Below are 25,063 nucleotides of genomic sequence, written 5' to 3'. Positions count from 1 at the left end.
TAGATAACTCACTTGAGTAAGTTCTAAATGAGTGCGTGAATGAGTGAAACATCCAGGATTTTTTAAACCAAAAGAAGGCCATGCACTTGAAGAAACGCTGCAGGCCTTCTCAGGAAAGGACAGTATGGATGGCTTTTGCCCCTAATATTACTTAGTTCCATGAGATAAATTATTTTCAGTATGACATTAAAAGGAAATAAGTATTTTAAAGAAAGTGGCACAGCATAGTTTTTAAATCAGCGATAGACTAAATATGAAAGAAAAATATGTGAAAGTCTAAGAAGGCTGTAAATGTTAAAAGGAAGGAATACAAAAAGGCTTGTATAAGCGGGCAGACTCACCATGCTCCTGGTCCAACGGAAAGACGACGTGTCTGCTCCAGGTAATTGATAGACCGCAATTCCAATTAAAATCCCAACAGGATTATTTATTGAACTTGCAAACATAATTATTAAAGTCATTAGGATTAAAACAAGAAGGGAACACCAACAGGGCAGGACAAATGGCACTCTGTTTTCAAGTATATTATTATAAAGAAAAATAAGGTGAATGCATTCTACGAATATAAGAGCAGAAACGTGGATCAACAGAGCAAACTGGAGAGCCCAGGAAGTGACAGACAGAGATGGAAATAGTGTATGATAAATTAAGTGACCAGAAATAATAAGACTGCAAACGACATAGTTACAAGAACTAGATTGACCTAATTATTAAGGCCAACAGGAAGTAGAAAGCAGAATGGAGAACTTAACTCTCTGAGACACAGGTCACAATTTTCTGACTTCTAGGAACAAAAATATTCTCAAAGAAAATTGGACTGATTCCACTGTAAAATTTACGAAATGTGTATCCTAGTCAAACCCTAAAATAAGACAGAAAGGGAAACCGACCAGGGGTGCCTGGGTGGTTCAGTCGGTTAAGCGCCCGCCTCTTGATTTTGGCTCAGGTGATGATCTCACGGTTTGTGAGTTCAAGCCCCACGTAGGGCTCTGCGCTGACAGCACGGAGCCTGCTTGCTCTCTCTGGTGCTCTCTCTCTCTCTCTCTCTCTTTCAAAATAAATAAAAAATAGAAAAAAACTTGAAGAAAAAAAAAGGAAACCAGCCAAATACGACCTGTATGTTTAATGTAATTTATTTTACTTTGTTGTTTTATTTAATTACCAACGTAATTCCTATACGCTGTGGCACGGAAAGCAATACTCAAGTGCATACAGAAGAATTTACTGGTCTTCCCCCATCCATTCCCACAGCTGTGCGTGAACCTAGGTGCACACAGGGACACAGCCTGTGTCACTGCTCGCCGGTCTCCACGCACCTGCAGACCGAAACACCCACACCTGAGGCTGTCCGCCTACCCCCTTTTCTTTCTAGAACGCATATCACTTCCCAGCCTGGTCTTCCCCCTTAATATTCTACCATTAACATCTCCGCCATTCCCATAGAGCAGCTGGTCTTTGCGAGAGCTCTGAGTGTGTATAAGGTGCCCGTGGCGAACAGGTAAAGAACAGGCGAAGTCGGGCCCAGAAGCAGAGTTCTACCTTGAGGCTTCACCATAATTATATAGCCAATCCCCAGGGGTGCTTATTTGCAGGGTTTGATCGTAGCTTTTGTTATTTACAGTTTTTACTAGTACAGACAGTGCATAGCAGAGTATCTCTGCCTTCACTTCTGCGAGGATTCCTAACAGCGGAACCGTTGGGGGCAGGAGGGTATCCAGGGCAACCGTGGAAGTCTTAGGAATCCATTGTCTAAGGATTCACACAAACACAGCAAGTGGCTGTGATGAGTGGGGACGCCCTGCGCATCCAGACACAGGTTCGAGTTCAAGTCGGAATCCGGGCTCCGGAACCACTTGCCTTAGGCTAAATCGCTTGAACTCTCGCATTTTCAAATTTCCTCCTTCGCCAAGTGGAGGGAAATGCGTATCTCACAGAATTTCTGTAGGGACGAAATGAGAAAGTACTTTGTGAAAGGCAGGTGTGAAAACGCGGTGTAAACCTCCGTGCGACACGCGTCTTGTGAGCTGTTGTCATTTCTGCCACTTACGTGGATCCGAGAAAGGACGAGACGCAGATGCATGGGGCACATGGCAAAGTGTCAGCCTCACTAGCAGCTGAAGAAATTCAAGTCCACATCTGGCTTCCACTCCTCACCTAAACTGGTCAAAACCCGTAAAGGCAAAATGGTGAAGGCATCGGAGGAAGAGGAGAGCTGACGTGTGGGCGCCACGGGTGAGCGGGTCTCCAGTGCCTCCCACGGGCGGAGCGGCCAGCGTCGGGCTGAGTCTCCTTTCTCGGCTCTTGGCCCAGGGCTTCCTGTCGGCAGTAGGTCTCTGGAGATCTTCCGGAGAACCAGCACATGTCCAGGAGCAGAGTCCTCGCACTGATAAAATACAGCGTGAGGAAATATTTAAAAGAATATTTGTAAGACCTGTAAGTACACACCCTGCAGTTATTTTAAGTCTGGAAAAACCACATCTTCTCAGCAAACAGGGCTCCCGGCTGACAAAAGATCTTTTTCCATTTCCTGCTTCGGGAAAACAGACTGCGAAGGGAAACCGGCACCGCCTGGCGTGTCTGAGCGTGAATTCTCTTCTTTTCGGGAAACGACCGGGTGCTTTTCCCAGCGTGCTGCCATGACCCTGCCTCCCCGGGGGAACAACCGGTTGGGGACACGGGGTCACGGTTGTCACAGATTATAATCCTTCCCGTTGAAGATCAGGAGACACGGGCATCCTGTGTGGAGCCTCTCATTTTCCAGAACGGGTTGGGGCTGTTAGCGGGAGACGCCTGTGAGGTGCGCACTGAGGTGGCCCGAGCTGAGTTGGGTCACAGTGCGTGGCAGCTCTGGACAGGCCACATCGGGGCCTGGGCGTCCGGGCAAGTTCTCCACCCCAGTTCTGGCCCTGCCCCCACGCCACGGAGCCCAAGTGGGCAAGTATTTCAGGAGCAAGGAGGAAACGGCTGGGACGCCTGGTGGCTCAGTCGGTTGAGTGTCTGACTCTTGATTTTGGCTCGGGTCACAATCTCACGGTTCGAGGGTTCAAGCCCCGCGTCGGGCTCTGTGCTGATAGCATGGAGCCTGCTTGAGATTCTCTCTCTCCCTCTAGTCTGCCTCTCACTCTCTCTCCCTCCCTCCCTCTCTCTCTCTCTCTCCCCCCCCCTTCCTCTCTCAAAATAAATAAAGAAGCTTAAAAAAAAAAAAAAGGACACGGCAACGCCATTGCCTCAGCCACCCTCATACCAGGCAAACACTATCTGTAGAAAAGAAAATACAGGATACTTCCCACTTGCCCTTGTGGAGGTCAAGAGTGGGCAGGAGCAGCCCCTGACCTCGGGCCAGGTTGGGGGCTTGGGGTCCATGTGTCTCAGGCAGGAGCCTCTGTCTTAGGCTAAGAGAAGCTTGGGCACAGCGTCGGGCCAAAGACAGGATTGTGAGCGAGGATCGTGGACCAAGGATTTGGATGGGGGTGGGGCAGAGTGAGAATTAAGTGTTGGGCCAGGACGAAACAGCGCGATGGCTTTACACATGTGAAGCCCACGTGGGAGCTCAGTTAGGGGAGAGCAGGTGTGATGGGTGCAGGCCTCATCCCCTTAAATAATCCTGATTGTGCAGACAGAGTCAAGAGCAGGACTGGTAGAAGAAGCTGGAAGAAATGTCCAACGACTGCAGATGTCCAACCCCAGAACAACTACAAGACAACATCACGGAGATTAATTCTCTGGCAGGGACGGGGACTTGGTGGCCCCTCCCGCTTCTTTCTTTTGTAATAGTCCAAGAGTAATCGGACTTAGTGATACGCAAGTGTCTCTGGGGCTTGGTACATGATATATTGCACATCTAGCGATCGCATTCAGATCTTTCTGAATATTTTTAGGCAAAGGGTTAGATGAATAACTTTAAATTCTATCTTTTGGAAATTGTACTTAATTTCATACAAATTATACTTTGTTCCCCAAAGCTGAATTCTTACCTTAAAATGAACGTAGGGGCACCTTGGTGGCTCAGTCGGTTGAGCGTCTGACTTGGGCTCAGGTCATGATCTCACGGTTCGTGGGTTCGAGCCCCGCGTCGGGCTCTGTGCTGACAGCTCGGAGCCTGGAGCCTGCTTCGGCTTCTGTGTCTCCCTCTCTCTCTCTGCCCCTTCCCCGCTCATGCTCTGTCTCTCTCTCAAAAATGAATAAACATTAAAAAAAATCTTTTTTAAGTGAACATAACCCCCATGGGATATGCCAGCATTTGTTTGCAGGTGACTGAATGGTAAGAGCTCAGAAATACCTGATGAATCCAGTCTCATCAAGCTCCATGTGCCTTTCTCATGCATCGTGTCCTTGGACGGTTTTCTCCTTTCTTGGTGTTCCTTTTCCGTCGTGTTCTGTAGACTTGGGCGAAATGAGAGAGCCCTCATCTGCGCGGTTCAGGTGATTTTCCATGCGGCCCCATGCCATTTTGTACGTCACTCGCCCCATTAGGTGGTCTGACTGCCCAGCTGAGCCACCTGTTCTGGGCTTGGCTGCTGCCCCCATTGGGGGACAAATAGAAAGTCGAGGGGGTCCGCAAATGGCGCCGAAGCATGTGCAGCACGGTAACTTTGCAAATCAGCAAAACGATGAAAGATTATCAAATGTCTTTGGAATCAAGATTCAAAGTCTAATTGAGGGAACGCTGTGATCTCAATCATCACGCACAGAGGCAGCGTGTTGAACACGATAACGTTGCAGGGGTGTTTTGTGTGCTACAATCTAAGTGGAGAAGATCCCCGCATCTGTGAAAGGGTTTTCCAAACTGTAAAGAGAAACTGAAGTAATGATCCAAAAATAACTTTCCATCCTCTTCTTCCCTACCCCACCCGTACCTACCTGGGCGGGACCTTCGGCTGTCAGATGAGAGGGAATGTATTTATTTGGCTGAAAAACTTATTTTATACAAGGTGGTCGGGGAAGACCTCTCTGATGCGATGCTGTTTGAGCATGTGCGTTATCTCTGTGGGAGAACCTGTCTCTGAGGAGGGAGAACCCCCAGTAGACGGGGAGCAGCTGGAAGCAGGTGAGCAGGGGGAAGGTGGTGAGGGCCAAGCCAGGGAGGTAGCAGGTGAGTGTCACGAAGGCCACTGCAGGTGGAGGAACCATATAATTAAATGTCCACACCGGGACACTTAAGAGTGAAAGGGGGTGCCGTTATGAATTGCATGTGACAGAACCTGTAAGGAGGGACCTAAGTTAACCTGATCCGAAGGCCATTGGTTTTCACTTTGAGTGAGAGAGTTGGCAAACTTTGAGCAGAGAAGGGGCGTGATGCGATGCGGCTTCTCTTTTAAAAGGTTCGCTCTGGCTGCTGCAAGGAATGTAGTCAACGCAGGAGTGGTCGGGGGTGGTGGGGGGGACAGCAGGGCATCCTGTGCCTTGTAGTAACGCACACAGAGTTGACGGTGGCTGGGACCAGCACAGGCAATGACGGGGGGTCGGATGCAGGGTTTGCGGGCGGATTGAACAGAGGCACGAAGGAGGAACGTGCTGGAGGGCGATTCTAGGTTTTTGCCCCTGGAGGCAACTACGAGTGCTTCCATTTTCTGAAATGGGGAAATGCAGGCGGAGGAGGGGGTTTGGGGGACGAGGTGAGGACCGAGGCTGAGTTTGCGACATCTGGGCTTGAGGAACTCGCTGCACTTCGGACGGAGGTGGTGGGCAGGCGTCGAACGTAGGTCTGCAGCCCGGGGGACAGACGAGCCGGAGACACGGCGCTGGGAGGGGTGAAGTGCGTGGTGCTATTTGAAGCCAAGAAACCACATGAGACCCTGATGCACATGCACAGAGAAGAGCCCAAGAGCAGAGCCCTGGGTCCCCAGCACCTACAGTCCGGGAGCCGAAGAGACCCTGACCCGGAAGGCTGAGCAGGTGGCCATCAGGGGCAGCAGAGCCTAGACGGAACCTTCCTCCTGAAATGAAGGGACAGTCAAGAGCTCAAACGCCGATGATAAGCCTCGCCATCTGAGCTCCTTCTGAGTGAGACAGAGGAGGGCGGCCTAAAAAGATGGAGGAGGGGGGAGAGAGACGAGAGGAAGCCAAAAGAGAGAACCTTCCAGAAAAGAGGACTCGGCCATCTGACAGATCCAGAGAGAGTGGAGGGGAGCGGTAGAACGACCGCGGAAGTTGACAGCAGCAAACTTGTTGCCAGGCTCGTGGATTAGCTTCCTACGGTGACCGTAACATGTGCCACAGCTGGGTGGCCGAAAAAGCCGGAGTTCACTCCCTCACTGTCTGGGGCTCCAGTCCAAGACCACCGTGGCGTCAGCCAGGTTGGTTCCTTGCACAGGCTGTGAGGGAGAAGCTGTTCCAGGCCCCTCCTTGGCGTGTGGATGGCCACCTTCTCCCTGTGTCTTCACATAGTCCGTGTGTGTCTGTCCTGGGGTCCTGGTTGCCCCCTGTTTGTAAGGACACCAGTCACATTAGATCCGGGCCCACCCTGCCCCCTCCAGTATAACCTCCTCTCAACGGCCCTATTTCCAAATGAGGCCACGTTCTCAGGTCCTGGTGGTTAGGATCAGGCCGGCCCGTCTGGGGAGTGGTGGTCCCTTCCACCAGTCAGAAAGGGGACCAGCTGTCTCTGCAGCTCCCCACTCCCCTCCCCGGACACATTCAGGCAACGAGTAGCAAAGTCCCCGGGAGGGATGGGGAGGAGAATCTTCCAGGCCGAGACCCCATCATCTTGTAATTCCAGTTATTTGACTACTGCCAGTGTCCACAGCATGTGTCAGCCCTAAGCACAGTGGCGGGTTTTCGGGACAGGAGGCCTGGATAAGGCACCCGTGGTGTTCAGACACCATGGGTGGTGACCAGACAGCACGTCTGTACCCAAGTGAGAGGACAGTGCCTGCCCCTCGGTGATCCTGGGACTGTGGAGAAGGGGCACAGTCCCAGGAAGACAGGAATGAGGTGCCCGTGGGGGGAGCAGAGTCCAGCAGAAACCAGGCGTGTTGTTTCCACCTGTAATCCTTCCTGACACTGTGTCATTGGAATTACTCCCCCAGAAGTCCCCAGATGGGCTTTCACCTGCAGCCGATGCTGTCAGCCCCAGCTGTTTCTGCCAGGAGCACAGTGGGAGCCAAAATCGTATTCTCTTTACTCGTCCCCAGGTCAAGGCCAACGGTCCCTGCAGTTTTCACACCTTGCAGTGTGCTGAGCCCAGAGCGACACCTTACAGCTCGTCACCTTACAGCTTCCTTATGATTAGCGGCAGGAGAGATCAGGTGTGTCCCAGCTTTGAGCACCCTGACTCGGGAGAGGGGAGGCCATGGCCCCACAGCTGAAAATGTGAGGGTGAAACCCAGCAACCAAGGAAACAGAGTAAAATTCAGTATCTGTCAGCATGCTCTAAGTGACTGAGTCACAGGACACACAGGACAGGGCGACAGGGACAGGGAGAATCCCAATCATTGCACACCCAGGGCGCACTTAGAATATCCCAAAGCTGGTGGGCGCCTGGGTGGCTCAGTCGGCTAAGCGTCCGACTTCGGCTCAGGTCACGATCTCACTGTCCGTGAGTTCGAGCCCCACATCGGGCTCTGTGCTGACAGCTCGGAGCCTGGAGCCTGCTTCGGATTCTGTGTCTTTGTCTCTCTCTCTGACTCTCCCCCATTCATGCTCTGTCTCATTCTGTCTCAAAAATAAATAAACGATAAAAAAAAATTAAAAAGAATATCCCAAAGCTGGGAAACAACCACTCCGGGGCCAGAGGACTCCTTATGAGGGAGGAAGAACGTGGGGATGGTGTGAGCACAGCGTGTGTGTGCGTGTGTGCGTGTGTGCATGATGCAAGTGTGTGCACGTGTGTGCATGGAGGTGAGAAAGAGCTATCAGGCTATGCTGTCACGTCTAGATAAGAATTTTAAAATCTATCTTTTAAATGTGTGCCCTACAACAGTTTGTGCAGTCTCTAAGGCCAAGACATCCAATTTCAGTTTATGGTTAATTACTTAAACTAACGTGACTTAAAAAAAACGAAGTATGTCCTTTTATCTGTTAAAAATAGATATATTCGATCCTGTTTTTGCAAAAAGAACTATGAAAACTATCATACATGCGTTATTAAATCTTACTATGACAATTGATGTGTAACATAATTATGAATTCTATTTTAGAAATGGCACATGTAAATCCTGTTTGTGTTCAGTTTATGTCAGTTTCTAGGTTTGTTCTGAGTCCCCCAAAACAAGCTTTAAAGTGTGGAATTAAAATTAGACAATGGAGCTGCCTATAAAGTGGCCGTCGGAGGGATGGGTGGGTGGGTGCACAGAGCAAGAGTGCTCGAGCTTTTAATCAAAATGTAGTCATAGTTTTTTGTTGTTTGGGTTTTTTTTGTTGTTTTTTTTTTTTTTTTTTAACGTTTATTTATTTTTGAGACAGAGAGAGACAGAGCATGAACGGGGGAGGGTCAGAGAGAGAGGGAGACACAGAATCTGAAACAGGCTCCAGGCTCTGAGCAGTCAGCACAGAGCCCGACGCGGGGCTCGAACTCACATACCGCGAGATCGTGACCTGAGCCGAAGTCGGACGCTTAACCGACTGAGCCACCCAGGTGCCCCTAATTTTTTTAATGTTTATTTATTTTTGAGAGAGAGAGAGAGAGAGAGACATAGTGTGAGCTGGGAAGGGGCAAAGAGAAGAAACACAGAATCTGCAGCAGGCTCCAGGCTCTGAGCTGTCAGCCCAGAGCCCGACGTGGGGCTTGAACCCACGAAACGTGAGATCATGACCTCAGCTGAAGTCGGACGACTGAGCCACCCAGGTGCCCCAAATGTATTCATACTTTTTAACCTGTCAAGGCCAAGTGAAGCACAGAACAAGATAGACTGTGGTCAGGCAGTTTAATAAGATTTGAGATTTGAGTCTTGTGAACAAGCAGTGTCTGAAGTCAAATACATGCATCAGCCATGTGATTGTGGAAGGTGAGAGCATCAGGGCAATGGCTGACATTTTAATCTTCAGATCACTGTCTCCCATCACTACATCCAGAATCTCATTGGTACCAATCAGGTGTGTGTTGATTGACCATATGAATAGATGGATGGTTGGATAGATTGGATGGATGGATGGAGGGATGGAGGGATGGAGGGATGATGGAGGGATGGATGGATGATGGATAGATGTATGGATGGATGGATGGACGGAGGGACGGATAGATAGATGGGTGGGTGGATGGATGGATGATGGAGGGATGGTGGATAGATGGATGGATGGGTGAATGGATGGATGATGTATGGGTGGAGGGATGGATGGGTGGATGGATGGATGGATGGATGGGTGGATGGATAGATTAGATGGATGGATGGATAGATGGATGGATGGATGGATGGATGGATGGATGGATGGGTAAATGAGTACATGAGTCCACCAAGGTAGCTACAATGACAGAATGTCACTTAGCATGTGACATAGTCTAGTCTGTGTCTAGACTAGACGTAGTCTAGTCTAGTGACAATGTCACTAAGCAATGTGACTTAGTGTCAATGTCACTTAGCATGTGATCTCCTATCATCATCCTGCCCTTTCATTTGGCCACATATGCCCCATCGTGTTCAGTGCTTTTTAAAGCAAAGCTAAGGAGCTGAGTCATATTCCTATTAAATGAGCCCAAAGAAAAGGCTCAGGAGACCTGAGATATTTTGTGCAGACAATGATGTGACTGTTTTAGAATGCTTTAAGAGTAACCCTGTGGAAACACTGGGGCAACAGCCAGCAGGGATGTTGACTCCTAAGCATGAACCAAGCAGCAGCCCCAACTCGGAGTCAGCCCTCACCACCATGCATGTGCCTTTCAAAAAAAGGTTTCATTTAACAGTATCCTTGAGGACACAGTAAAAAGTAATCGTATTAAGAAGACTTGGCAATTGGGGCGCCTGGGTGGCTCAGTCAGTTAAGTGTCCCACTTCGGCTCAGGGTCATGATCCTGCGGTTTGTGGGTTCGAGACCCACATCGGGCTCTGTGCTGACAGCTCGGAGCCTGGAGCCTTCTTCGGATCCTGTGTCTCCCTCTCTCTGCCCCTCCCCCGCTCACACCGTCTCTCTGTCCAAAATAAATGAATAAACATTAAAAAAAAAGACTTAACCCTTGACTACACAGCTTTTTAATATTCTGCATGATGAAATCAAAGTGCGCTGAATGCTTTTGGCCGCACGCCGAGTGTGCTGGCTATCTGGACGCACACCTGTGGAGCCGTCTGCTTTCAGCCGAACCAGCCACTTTTCATGGAACATCATTCTTAATTGAGCAAACAACTGCCAGATTCTCAAAAAAGTGAACCAAATGAGCCTGAAGGGAAACCTCTGACATGGCAGAAATTAAATTTTTGGAACTCTTGTGATCACCCCCGTGAGCCTGAGAGCTTCCCATTACTCAGGCTTTTGGTTTTGAGATCGGTGGAATTGTTAATGAATGACGAAATGTGGCGAACGTGAGGACAGGTTTTCTTCCCAAACTCCAACCGAAACAGCGTGTTGCAGCAGAACGAATACGGAAGCAGATAGGAGCGGCCAGCGAACCCCCAAGCCAGGCATTAAAAAGGCTTGAAAGATGCAGAACAGTAACACTCTTCTATTTTTGTTTGTTTGTTTTCGGACATGTACTAAAGATGTTATTTACGTGAACATATAAGGGGTTTGTCAGTGTTGTTATTAAGTGAATTTAAAATGCAAGTTTTAGAAATTTCTCCGTTTTAGTATCTAACACAGTAAATACTTGTAGCTAGAACTCACATAAACAAGAGCTCTTTGAGATGCTCAAAAGTTCTAAGAGTAAAAAGGGCTCCAAAGGGCAAATGTTTGAGAACCACTGTTGTAGACTCATCTTCTGCACGGCTGTCTCCTCTAACCCTTAGTGTCTCTGCCTCAGTAGACCCCCAGGCACGTAGAAATAGTAACCACACACACCCCTCGCAAAATTCCTCAATATTCAATTGCAGAGTCTGCGGGGCGCCTGAGTGGCTCAGTCGGTTGAGCGGCCGACTTCGGCTCAGGTCATGATTTTGCGGTCTGTGGGTTCAAGCCCCCCACCGGTCTCTGTGCTGACGGCTCAGAGCCTGGAGCCTGCTTCGGATTCTGTGTCTGCCTCTCTCTCTCTCTCTCTCTCTCTCTCTCTCTGCTCCTCCCCACTCATGCCCTGTCTCTCTCTGTCTCTCAAAAAATGAATAAACATTAAAAAAAATTTTTTTAATAAATTGCAAACTCTGCTTTTTGAAAGGTAAAAATTACACGGTGACACAAAAAACTATTTGGAGCCCGTACAAAATGGAGCCTTAGCCTTATGGAAACTTAAGAGCTTGTCCACGTATCTCGTGCACTGTTAGTAAATTTGTCATCCGAACAGCTCCATCCTTCTGTTTAGTTTCAAAACCCTGTGTTTATTCTAAATTTTAAACAGGAAGAAATGATTTGTGCTTCTGTCTTCATTCCGAACTTAAGCACAGAGTGTCTCAATCATTTTAAAAATCTGTTTTCAAGAGAGGGGTGTCTGTCTCCAAGTAACAATTACCTGGAGGAAGCAAACCTCTAGGAACGTCTCCCAGGTCTCTCCACGCCTCGGAGGCAGCGTGTCCGGCCGCAACGGGCGGGGAGCTTCCACGCTGACAACCATCACTCATTTATTTTTTTTTTTTAATTTTTTTTAACCTTTGTTTGTTTTTGAGAGACAGAGAGAGGCAGAACGTGGGCAGGGAGGGACGGAGAGAGAGGGGGAGACACAGAATCCGAAGCAGGCTCCGGGCTCCGAGCTGTTTGTTAACGCAGAGCCCGACGCGGGGCTCGAACTCACGAACTGCCAGACCATGGCCTGATCTGAAGTCGGACGTTCAACCGACCGAGCCACCCAGGCTCCCCAACCGTCACTCATTTAAATGAGCGTAAGCAGGGGTGCCTGGGTGGCGTAGTCGGTTAAGCGTCCGACTTCAGCCAGGTCACTATCTCGTGGTCCGTGAGTTCGAGCCCCGCGTCAGGCTCCGGGCTGATGGCTCGGAGCCTGGAGCCTGTTTCCGATTCTGTGTCTCCCTCTCTCTCTGCCCCTCCCCCATTCATGCTCTGTCTCTCTCTGTCCCAAAACTAAATAAAAAAAAAACGTTGAAAAAAATAAAAATAAAAATAAATAAATAAATAAATGAGCGTAAGCAGAGCCAGCTAATGGGAAATATTACAGAGGGGAGTTCTCTATTACGTTCTGAATTACGGAGTTCATTTCTACTTAATCTCCCTCTTTTGCTTCCTCAGGAACTTAACAGGCACGTTTCCTGACTACCCTCATGTAGAAGAAGGAGGGTCAGCTATTATCTTCTCCAACAAGACCCCACAACAGGTACGAACACGCTTGAGAAATGAAACATAAATATACTGCAACCGCGTTTCTATTGAAGCATAAGCTGGATGGGTTCATGGTGTTACTAGGTTTGGGTTATTTCCCTACACGTGTTCACAGGGAACTACTTTTGGGGTTTCACCAACGACGTACTTTTAAATTTATTTCAAAATGAATTCCTCCTTTCTCCCATCTCGCCTTTCAGAGACGTGACAACGCGGGGGGCTCACTTCCTTGGTAAATTCTGAGCAGTTTGACGTCAAGGGCCCCTTTATGCTCTGGCCCCTGCTCGCCTCTCAGGGTCGTCTCCTGCCCCCATCTTCCTGCCACGGACTCCGGTGGCCACTCGCCCACCCTCCTCATGCCTCGCGTCACGGCATCCGTGGTGCCTTTGTGTGGGTCGTGCCCTCCTCTCGTCCCAGGGTGGCCTTCTGCCCCTCTTCCCCCACTTAGTTTCTGCTCATCCGTCCTCAGCGCTTTGCATACTGACACTCTTTCAGAGAAACATCTCTATAGATACTCCAGTGCAATTGACTGATGCAATTGACTGCTAAAGCTATTTTTATTAATTTATTTATTTTTAAAGTTTATTTCATGCATCGGCCGGGGAGGGGCAGAGAGAGAGAATCCCAAGCAGGCTCCGCGCTGTCAGCACAGAGCACGGCATGGGGCTCAAACTCACGAACTGCAAGATCATGACCTGAGCCAAAAACCAAGGGTCCGATGCTTAACCAGCTGAGCCACTGAGGCACCCTTAGAGCTATTTTTAGAGATGTCTCAATAAACTATAAATAGGAAAAACACTCTTTTCTTTTATATTTATTTATTTTTGAGAGACAGAGGGAGACAGAGCACAAGTGGGGGAGGGGTAAAGAGAGAGAGGGAGACACAGAATCCGAAGCAGGCTCCAGGCTCTGAGCTGTCAGCACAGAGCCCGACACGGGGCTCGAACTCACAGACCGCGAGGTCATGACCTGAGCCGAAGTTAGACGCTTAACCGACTGAGCCACCCAGGCGCCCCAATAGGAAAACCATTCTTAACCTCAGCGTATTTATCATAGATACCAAGAGAAGATTTGCATCATACCCGACAGTAGAGTACTATGAGCATTGCCATTAAAGGTGAAACTCATACTGATACACTCAAGCTCGTTTACTTGACTACATAAAGCTCAAATGGCAAACAAATATATAGCATAATTCAAATTAAAATCATATGATGAACTGGAGAAAATATTTGCGACGTAGGTGACAGTAGCTATCTTTCATACATAAAGAGTTCTTAGAAAATAGTAAGAAAAATCTAAACAGCCCAGTAGAAAAGAAGGGGGAACAATGTTACCTTAATTTAAAAAAATTTTAAAACTCACTAGCATCGAGACTTAAATGTAAAATAATGTCACTACATCTCTTTTCACCTATAGGGTTGGTAAAAATTTTAAGTCATGGTAATCACTGGAGTTGGTGAGCATGTAGAGAAAAGCCGCTCTCATCCACTGTGGCTGGATACATAAATGCGTGAATTAGCATGACATGCTTGAGGGACGTGGACCAAGTAAATATGAAATGTTTAATGAGTATACTCTTTGACCCATAAACGCTATTCAAGGAATTTATTCCAAGCACGTGATAAGACAAGTTGCCGCAGATCGGAGCCAACGAGCTTTTTCCATAAGGGGCCAAATGGTCAATATTTGAGGCTATGGAACAACATTCTCTGCCACAGCTGCTCAACTCTGCCATCGTAGCATGAAAGTGAACACGGACAGTAGGTAATGAATGGGCGTGGCTGTGTTCCAATGAAACTTTATTTACCAACTGGGCAGCAGGCCGGATTTGGCCCCTGCGGTGTGATTTGCTGCCCTCTGCCATACACGTGGTTGAACCAGCTGCCCGTGTCTGCCCCATTTGTGGCACTGATGAAGAAAACAGACTAATACTCCTTAGGAGGGGCCCAGTTAAGGAACACGAAGCACTACGCAGAGGTAAAAGCCATGCTACAGGTCAGGGTTTCTCACCCTCAGCACTACTGACCTCCCACCCCCCTGTGCTCCCCTGAGTGAGCCCTCGGGGTCAAAGGGAAGCGCTCTTCCCCCACCCCCCGTCAGAAGCTGACCTCAGCTCCCCAGCCTTCGCTCCGCCCTCCGGCAGACTCCTGTCCTCCTCGGAACCCAGCGACCACATAACCTCCCCAGCCCATCAAACCGTGCCTTGAGTGGCTGGCATTTCGACGTGGTGCCATTTCTCGTTTTTACACGGTTAGGTCTTGTCTCTGCAGCTACGTTGTCAGGCACACGCTGTGTCCTGAAAGCCCACGGCCAGGCCCCAAATGCATTTCGTGTTAGTTTAGAAAGGGAGTGATCTCAGGATGAAGAAAGTTAGTGCCGTGTCTAAATCGTGTACAAGAGACGTTCACAAGTAGGGCTGATGTCTACTAAAAACGAAAGAAACTGAGGATCTCCAGTTAATACATTAAAATAAAGCAAAGGAGGCCAGCCGCAAGGCAGCAGGACTTTCTTTTAATGTTTATTTATTTTTGAGAGAGAGCACGAGCATGAGCCCCGGAGGGGCAGAGAGCGTGGGAGAGAGAGAATCCCAAGCAGGCTCCGCGCTGTCAGCACAGAGCCCGACTCAGGGCTCGATCTCATGAACCACGAGATCGTGACCTGAGCTGAAACCAAGAGTCAGATGCTTAACGGACTGAGCCACCCAGGCGCCCCGAGGCAGCGTGACTTTTAAACGTAGGTGAGTGAAGACTGGGGACAGCGTAGTGTTGATGAACCAGAGTCCCAGCACTCGCTACGTCCGCAGCCTCCCCTCGCGCCTCAGTTTTCTCCTCCGCAAACGGACATCCCAGCGGTGCCTCCTTCCCGGGGCTGATGTGATGGTTAGCTGAGGTGATGTGCATCGTGTACCTCAGGCGGCGCACGTGGAGATCTTGCAGGAGGTCGTAACAGTTGTTGCCAACGGAAGGAGGAGGACGAAGAGACAGGCCAAGCACAAGCATGGTAGCATGTACCTGAAGAGTCAACTTTACATCTGTAAAAAACCAACCGTGCAAACACTTGCTACGAAGTGAGCATAATCCCGTTGCTACCAGCTCCCCAGAAAGACTGAGGACAAATAGAACCGCAGACCAGTCTTCGTTACGAGTTTCAATGCAAAAATTCAAACTGAAATATCAGCACGCCAGAACCACTGACAGCCCAGAGCCTGGAACCCGCTTTCAGATTCTGTGTGTCTTTCTCTCTCTTCCCCTCCCGTGTTCGTGCAGTTTCTCTCTCTCAAAAATAAATAAATGTTAAAATAAATAAATATTAAAAAAAAACAAATTCAACGGCCATTTGTGATATTATGAAACAAAACAAAAAAAATCAGAATATAGGGATACTTCTTTAACGTGACAAAGTATTTCTTGGTTCAAGATCTGATATTGCGCTTAATGAAATTCACAAGCGACAATTCCACCAATGTCATAAAAAATACAAGGGTGGCCGTTGTCACCACTGTTCCCTAGGATCTATCAAGCACGATGGGACACGAGAAAGAACGTAGAGACGTAGAGATAGAGAAATTAGAACGGAAGAGGCGAAGCGAACACTTTTTGCAGGTTTGCTCTACACGTAGAAGAGCAATGAGAATAAACTGAACAGCCCCTTCACACACTACGAGAAGGAAGACGGGGAGTTACAGAGAGCAAAAGCGTTCATGTGTGCAAACAGCAGCTGGAAAGAAAGCAGACCAAAACGGCCCGTTTTCAGCAGCAACAGCAACAAAACAATAAAGCATCCAGGAACAAACTTAATAATAAATGTGTGTTCTATGTGAAGAAAAGTTCAAAACACTGTGAGGGATGCAGAGGACAAGAGATAAAAGCACCCTGTGTTCTTAGGCAGGGATACACAGCACCGTGAATACGTCAGCTCTCCCAAACTTCATCTGTACGTGTACTATGATCCAAACAAAAATACCAGTGGCATTATGGTGGAGGTGGGGTGGGCAGGCCTCACAGAATGTGACCAACCTGATTTTCCTGTTTTTTAATTTATATTTATTTTATTTATTTTTGAGAGAAACAGAGAGAGAGAGAGAACAGGCAGGGGAGGGGAAGAAAGAGAGGGAGACACAGAATCCAAAGCAGCCTCCAGGCTCTGAGCTGTCAGCACAGAGCCGGACGTGGGGCTCGAACCCACAAACTGTGAGATCATGACCTAAGCCAAAGTCAGACATTCAACCAACGGAGCCACCCAGATGCCCCGTGACCAACCTGATTTTAAACTTTAAATAGAAAGTCAATACCCAAGAATAACCAATAAAATTCCAAAAACACAATGTAATGAGAAGAAACTAGCCCTACCCAGTATTGAACCGTGTCATTGAGAGCCCATTGCGAGGGCCTCGGTGGCTCAGTCAGTTAAGCGTCTAACTTCGGCTCAGGTCATGATCTCGCGGTTCATGAGTTCGAGCCCTGCGTCGGGCTCTGTGCTGACAGCTCTGAGCCTGGAGCCTGCTTCAGATTCTGTGTCTCCCTCTCTCTCTACCCCTCCCCCACTTGTGCTCTGTCTCTCTCTGTCTCTCAAAAATAAGTAAATGTAAAAAAAAAAAATTTTTTTTTAATTTCTTTTCCTAGGGGCGCCTGGGTGGCTCAGTCGGTTGAAAAGAATTTTTTTTTTAATTTTTTTTTAACATTTATTTATTTTTGAGACAGAGAGAGAGACAGAGCATGAACGGGGGAGGGGCAGAGAGAGAGGGAGACACAGAATCAGAAGCAGGCTCCAGGCTCTGAGCCATCAGCCCAGAGCCCGACGCGGGGCTCGAACCCACAGACCGCGAGATCGTGACCCGAGCTGAAGTCGGCCGCTCAACCGACTGAGCCACCCAGGCGCCCCGAAAAGAATTTTTTTAAAGAGCCCATTGAAAGAGGCAAATAACTAAAAAGACGCGTCAATGGAAACGAATAGGAAATCAAGAAATATACCCAAATTTACGCAAATTTCGTCCATAATGAAGATGGCATCTCACCTTTCTTGGGTAAGGGGGAGAAAAGACCACTTAATAAATAGTATTAGAATAAGCAGGTCATCATCTGAAAAAAAGAAGAAAATTAAATCCCTGTTTCTTTATAGCTTCTACCAGAATGCCTCCAGATGGATCAAAGATGTAAACGTCAAACAAAACAAAAACACAAAAGAACTAGAAGAAGCCAGAGAAGAAATGTCATAAGCTCAGAGTGAGAAAGACATTTCTACCTCTGCTGCACAACCCAGGAGTCATAGAAGAAAAAAATGAAATTTTAAATGACACACACACAGTTTCTAACCCACGTGGCAAAACCAACCCCAAGTGAAGTCCAATGACCAATGACACAGTAGGATAATTACTTGTAATGAGCATCACACACAGGAGGTCATTGTTTTCATATATAAAGAGCTCCTGCAGGTCTGTAAAAAAAAGATCAGTAACCTGATGTTTTAAAAAGCCAAAGGATATGAACCGGCAGTTCTCAGAAAAGAAAATGTAAATGGGTTTGAAACATAATAAAAGATGTTCAGAATATGAAAAGATTATCAACCCCATGCCTATAACAGAAACGCAAGTTAGAACTAAACTAACAGACAACATTGCTCAATTGAACCTCATCAAAATTCAAAAATTTTACATCTCAAAAGATGCCATCAAAAAAATGCAAAGACAAAAACAGACTGGGGGAAGATATGTCTTCAGGCATATACCTGGAAAGGGATTTATATCCAGGATAAACAAAGAACTCTAACGTCTCAATAAGAAGCCTATTCAGTCAAAGAACGGGCAAAAGACTTGAAGACAACGCACAATGGATCGTATATGAATAGCTAATTAGCACAGGAAAAGATGCTTGACACCATTAGTCACTAGGGAGATAAAATTTAAAACTGCTATGAACCCACAATTGTATGGTCAACATACAGTTGCTTCAACAAAGCAGGAAAGAATATCCAATGGAAAAAAGACAGTCTCTTCAACAAATGGTGCTGGGAAAACTGGACAGCAACGTGCAGAATAAAACTGGGCCACTTTCTTATGCCATACACAAAAATAAATTCAAAATGGATGAAAGACCTAAATGTGAGACAGGAAAAAATCCTAGAAGAGAGCACAGGCAGCAACCTCTTTGACCTCGGCCATAGCAACTTCTTACTAGACATGTCGTCTAAGGTAAGGGAAACAAAAGCAAACATGAACCATTGGGACTTCATCCAGATAAAAAGCTTTTGAAAAGTGAAGGAAACAATCAACAAAACGAAAAGGCAGCCTACGGAATGGGAGAAAATATTTGCAACTGTCATATCTGATAAAGAGTTAGTGTCCAAAATCTATAAAGAACTTATCAGACTCAACACCCAAAAAACAAACAACCCAGCGAAGAAATGAGCAGAAGACACGAATAGACACTTTTGCAAAGAAGACATCCAGATGGCCGACAGACACGTGAAAAGATCCTCAGCATCACTCATCATCAGGGAAACACAAATCAAAACCATGACGAGATACCACCTCACACCTGTCCAAATGCCTAAAATTAACAACGTAAGAAACAACAAGTGTTGGCAAGGATACAGAGAAAGGGGGGCCCTCTTGCGCTGCTGGTGGAAATGCAAACTGGTACAGCCACTCTGGAGAACAGTGTGGAGGGTTCTCAAAAAAACTAAAAATAGAACTACCTTAAGATCCAGCCAGTGCACTATTAGATATTTACCCAAAAGTTACAAAAATACAGATTTGAAGGGATACATGCACCCCAATGTTTTCGAGCAGCACTATCAACAATAGGCAAACTATGGAGACCGCCCAAATGCCCATCAACTGATGAATGGATAAAGAAGATGTGGCATATAGATATATGCAATGGAATATTACTCAGCCAACAAAAAGAATGAAATCTTGCCATTTGCAATGACATGGATGGAGCTAGAATGTATTATGCTAAGTGAAATAGGTCAGTCAGAAGTCAGATAAAGACAAGTACCGTATGATTTCACTCATGTGTGGAACTTAAGAAGTAAAACAGATGAGGGGCGCCTGGGTGGTTCAGTCGGTTAAGCGTCCGACTTCGGCTCAGGTCACGATCTCACGGTTCGTGAGTTTGAGCCTTGCATCGGGCTCTGTGCTGACGGCTCGGTGCCTGCAGCCTGCTTCGGATTCTGTGTCTCCCTCTCTCTCTGCCCCTCTCCTGCTCATGCTCTGTGTGTGTCTCTCTCAAAAATAAATAAACATTAAAAAAAAGAGAGAAAGAAAACAGATGAACATATGGAAAGGGGGGGGGGAGAAAAAAGAGGGAAACAAACCACAGAAGACTCAATGATAGAGAACAAACTGAGGATTGATGGACGGAAGTGGGTGGGGGATGGGCTAAATCAGCGATGGGCATTAAGGAAGGCACTTGTAATGACGAGCACTGGGTGTTGTATGTAAGTGATGAGTCACTGAATTCCACTCCTGAAACCAATATTGCACTGTATGTTAACTAAACTTTAAATAAATAAATAATTAATAAATGAATGAATGAATAAATCCTGCAGTGAGACCATTTCCTACCCACTAGGATGGTGACAATCAAGAGGACAGACAATAACAAATGTTGCGGGTGCAGAGAAAAGGGAACCCTCCTGTGGTGCTGGTAGGAACAGAAAATGGTGGAGCCACTTTGAGAAAAGTTTGTCAGTTTCTTTAAGGTTAGATATAGGAGCGCTTGGGTGGCTCAGTCTGTTAAGCGTCCAACTCTCGATCTCAGCTCAGATCTTGATCTCAGGATCCTGAGTTCAAGCCCCTCATTGGGCTCCACACTGGGTATGAGGCCTACTTCACTAGTTTTTTTTAAAGGTTTTTTTTTTTTTATTTATTATTTTTGAGAGAGAGACAGACAGAGCCTGAGCTGGGGAGGAGCAGAGAGAGGGAGACACAGAATCTGAAGGAGGCTCCAGGCTCTGAGCTGTCGGCACAGAGCCCGACACGGGGCTCGAACTCATGAACTGTGAGATCATGACCTGAGCCAAAGTCATACACTTAACTGACTGAGCTGCCCAGGCACCCCTGAAGCCTACTTTAAAAAAAAAAGTTAAATATAAACATGCCAAATGACCCAGCAGCCCACTCTCGGGCCTCTATCCAAGAGAAATGAAAATATGTCCACACAAAAAAGTTTATGTATGAACATTCATGAGACTATTATTCATAATAGCCAAAACTTTGGAACAACTTAAATATCCATCATGCGGTAACTGGATAGGGCAGATGTGGTGCATCCATGCCAAGGAATATTATTTGGCGATAAAAAAGGAAAAATCAATTGAGATACACCCAACATGGGTAGACCTCGAAAACATGATGCAAACGCAAAAGAACCAGACATAAGAGACCACACATTATATGATTCCATTTACAGGAAACATCCAGATAAAGTGACTGTATGGAGGCAGGGAGGAGATTAGCATTTGCCTGTCAAGGGGTGAAGGAAAAGCAAAGGGACTGACCACAGACATGAGGGGCTCACACTGGGGTGATGGAAATGTTCTAAATCAGATTCATGGTGATGGTTGCACAACTTGGTGTATCCACTAAAAACAATTGAATTGTACCCTTGGAATGTGTGAATACATGCTATGTGAAACAGGCCTCAAAAAAATTACATTATGATATATTATATTATTGTGAAAGAAACCAGGTGGTGGGGCCAGATTTGGCCCTCGGGCCCCACAGTTTCCTGAAAACATGGCGGCTGCCTTAGCAAAGGAACAAAGGGTCCTTCTGACTTCGGGAGGTTTTGCTAAAGTTGAAGAGCGTGAGCAAGATAAATTCAGCACTGCTATCGAGAACAACTCCAATGACATACCATTTTCTCAGCCGTTCGGGTAGCAAACATAAATACACGGGGTCACACCATGTCAGAGCATATAAGGAAAGAACCACCCCCTTCCACTGCTGGCAGAGTAGAAGTTGGCAGCCCGATGGGGGCAGTGGGACTGCATTACAAATGGACATACCCTTGACCCAGCCTACTAGGAACTCATCCTGCAGATAGGCCCACACACCTGCCAAATGATAGGTGCATGCACTTACTCATGCAGCGTTGCTAGTGAAAGCAAATAATGGGGAGCAACCTAACTCCATCGGTGGGAGAACAGCCAGATAATCGACACTACACCTATAAAAAACAGAACAAGGAAGCCCTTTATGCACTACGAAGGAAAGATGGCCAGGACATTATCAGGAGAGAAGCTCACAAGGACACTGGGTACGATACACTGACGTTTGTATAGAATGACCAGTCTATGTTTATATTATGTGTTTGTGTGTATACCTGTGTACACATTTGTGTACTTTGGAAGATTTTGCTAGGGTCGAAACTCAAGAGGAGGGGCACCTGGGTGGCTTAGTTGGTTGAGCGCCCAACTCTTGATTCTGGCTCAGGTCATGATCCCAGGTTCAGGGGATCAAGCCTCACGTCGGGCTCTAGGCTGAGCAGGGGGCCTGCTTAAAATTCTCTCTCTCTCTCTCTCTCTATCTCTCTCCTTCTCTCTCTCTCTCTTCTTTCTCTCGCTCTACCCTCTCCCCCTACTCTCAAGCACATACACTGTCTCTCTCACTCAAAAAAAAAAAAAAAAAATCTTAAAAAAAAAAAAGAAAAAACCAAGAACAAAATAAATCCAACATTGGCTTAAAAAAAAGACAAACTCCAATCACACACCATTTCACACCATTGGCAAACATAACACAGCAATGTGTGTGTGTGTGCACATATATTTGCATACAGCTATATAAAATGTCTCCAGAAGTATCTCCAAGGAATTGAGGCTGGCTTTAGAAAGCTGACTGGCTCACAGCATGGGAATGGAACATTTCACTACATGCTCTTCTGTCGTTCTTGAATTGTGGGCCATGTGAATGTATTTATTCATCAAATTAATAACTAAGGATATGGAGGAAATAAATAATACAATGGAAAAGGCTTTCAAAGATACACTGAATTGTATGTCCCACAAATAAGGATTTCACCATTTTGTATAGCCGCTCACATTTTATACGTCGGGCTATTTTTTGAAAATTGTCTTTACGTTTCTGAAAGCTTCCAGACTTCCAAGGACCAAAAAAATATTCATGCTCCATAAGTGCTCCAAACGTAAAAGTCCTGAGCGGCCATGATTTGGGTCTCTGAGTTGAGGCGAGCCTGATCCCCAAGGAAAACATTGCTACTTGGACAAGAGACTTTTAATTCCATCCAAAGACACCCTTTTTATTACCATATAATGTGTGCAACACATACGTCACCTCTCACCCTCCCCAGCACCCTTTCTGTGAGCCTCATCCCACCGAGAGCTTCAGTAGAGCCTAGGGGACGGGCAGACCTCTGGATAGAGGGAAGTAGGGCACATGACTAATGACCATGGTGGTGGTGTTGTTTTTAAGTCCAGATGGGACCAGAATATCCTGCTTGGTTCACAATAAAGCTGTATCGTTTATATTTTTAAAGGTTTGAACTAAGCTTCTAAAAGCCACGTAGGTATAAATAACAAAAATATAATACTAGAAAATAAACGTCAGCAGTGTCGTAAATCACTAATAAGGCGTAACAAGCAGCCCTGGTCCCAGGAGGATGATTTAGTACAACGTAGTAGAGGTGAAATGCTACTAGTCTTTTGGTTTAATTGCATACCCTGCCGTCCAGAAGAAACCACTGTCCTCAATTTGGCATTGGGAGTTCCCTCATATGTCTTTTTTGCTTGGACGACATATGTATGGATCCTGAAACTGGAGAGTATTATTTTTTTTTTTTTTATTGAACTATATGCGTTTTGTATGATAGGATAAATCGACATACGCTGGGCACACCTTGCCTCGTTCCTTTCTATGTTGTGAAATTCATCCCGGTTAGTGCCTCTTTGGATCCCAGCTCTGCACCCCCCAGCTGTGTGTCCTTGGCCACATGACTGAACTCTTTGTGCCCTGTTCTCTTACCAATAAAACAGGTTGGCGACAGCTCCCATGCCTGGGCTGCATTTAGCAGTAAATGAGTTCGTCTTTGTGCCGCTCTTAGGACCATGCCTGGTTTATCATACATGCAATGGACGCGAGTACCGACTTCACTTCAGAAAATGAAACTCGGAAACTAGGTCCCAGGGATGTCATGCCACTTGTCTCGGTCACATGACCAGTGATGGGCGGAGCCCCAGGGTCTAACAGGAAATGGGTCCTATCACCGGCACCCTCACATCTCCCAGAATTCATGGCTCTCGGCCACAGCAAATGGGAGCTCAGCAAACATCTGTTGTACAGAAGGGATTGTGTGATTTTTCACAAACCTTTACTAATTCTCCGATGAAGCTAATCTGATGTGACCCAGGTACTTCTTAAAAGATATTGAAAATTTGGGAAGAATAAATGGGGTTTTGTCACTGTAGGAAATAGAAATGAAGTCACAGGTGAAAGAAACAAATCATGAGGGGCACCTGGGTGGCTCAGCCGGTTAAGTGTCCAACGTCGGTTCAGGTCATGATCTCGTGTTTCGTGAGCTCAAGCCCCCGGTCGGGTTGTATGCTGACAGCTCAGCGCCTGGAGCCTGTCTCACGGTGCGTGGGATCAAGCCCTTCATCGGGCTCTGTGCTGATAGTGTAGAGCCTGCTTGGGATTCTCTCTCTCCCTGTCTCTCTCCCCTCCCCTGCTCGCGCGCGCTCTCTCTCTCTCTCAAAATATTTTTTTTCAAAATTTTTCATAAAAAATTAAAGAAAAAAAAGAAAAGAAAAGAAAAGTTATTGGAAGGGCGCCTGTCCCATGGAGTCCAGGCAGGAAACCAAGGTAGCCTCAGCTCCACTGGGGAAAGTGTGAGCAGGTCTGGCACTAGGAAGCCGTGAGCTCCCCTGCGTCGGGACTGGGTTCAGAAATGTCCAGCCTCCCTTTCAACCGCCCGCAAGATCCACGGCTGCCCGATAAATCCAGCCAGAGGCAGCCAGCAGCCAGCGATGTCCCCACGAGGGTCTGCCTTGGGCCCCAGAGCAAGGCAGGGAGGGAGGGGCCACTGATCAGCACACATACTTCCTCCAGACGGGAAAGCCAGTCCTCATCCCGATGGGGCTCCATTAAAGCACGATGCTCATTTTGTGTTCCTTACCAGGTTACTGAAGATATTCTTGCAAGCCAAGAAGAGGAGGAGAAAAACAAAAAGAATAAAAAGAAGGCAAAGAAACCCAAGAAACCTAAGGAAGATAAGGAAAAGAAAAGCACAAGGGAAAAAAGCAAGGTAAGGAATTTGGAATTTTAGAAATTTTCTTTTAAGTGACTTTTTTTGCTTTGAATCCGCGGCTTGGTCCCCTCCGGAGATGGCAGACATTCGTTTCCTAGGCAACCGTTCTTTCCTACCAACTGTTTTTCAGTATTTTTTCTATGCTTGCTCCATCACCCGTCACCATCCTCTCTGTGACTTGTAGTAAATAAATATTAGGATAAAGAGTGGTTTCAGGGACTCGGACCCTGTACGTATTTATTCATGCATGGGATACCTTTGAATTTTTTACTCCTCAAACTCAGTGATCCCTCCGGTCTTTCCTCAAAGGTAGACATCAGGAAAGATGCTGGCGAACCAGATGACCACTGCAAAGTCAAAATAATCTTAACTGCTTTAACCGAAGTGTGTTCGTTCAAATTTATCCCTTCACGTTGACGTGGTGGCTACATTTTAATGGGAGTTTTGCC

The 25,063-nt window shown here is 46.9% G+C and overlaps 1 protein-coding gene across 4 annotated transcripts in view; it reads left to right on the top strand.

Moving 5' to 3' along the window:
- Positions 1–25,063, top strand: part of IQCA1 (IQ motif containing with AAA domain 1) — a 153,442-nt gene that overhangs the window by 53,167 nt on the left and 75,212 nt on the right. For all 4 annotated transcript variants that reach the window (XM_042950630.1, XM_042950629.1, XM_042950626.1 and 1 more), the window contains exons 7-8: positions 12,256–12,340; positions 24,486–24,611. In XM_042950630.1, the coding sequence (XP_042806564.1) occupies positions 12,256–12,340; positions 24,486–24,611 (211 nt within the window). The remainder of the gene's footprint in view (positions 1–12,255; positions 12,341–24,485; positions 24,612–25,063) is intronic.

Source organism: Panthera leo, chromosome C1 (assembly GCF_018350215.1).
Source record: "Panthera leo isolate Ple1 chromosome C1, P.leo_Ple1_pat1.1, whole genome shotgun sequence".
NCBI lineage: Eukaryota > Metazoa > Chordata > Mammalia > Carnivora > Felidae > Panthera > Panthera leo.
Note: the sequence above shows the minus strand (reverse complement) of the source record. Positions and strands in the feature narration are given on the sequence as shown.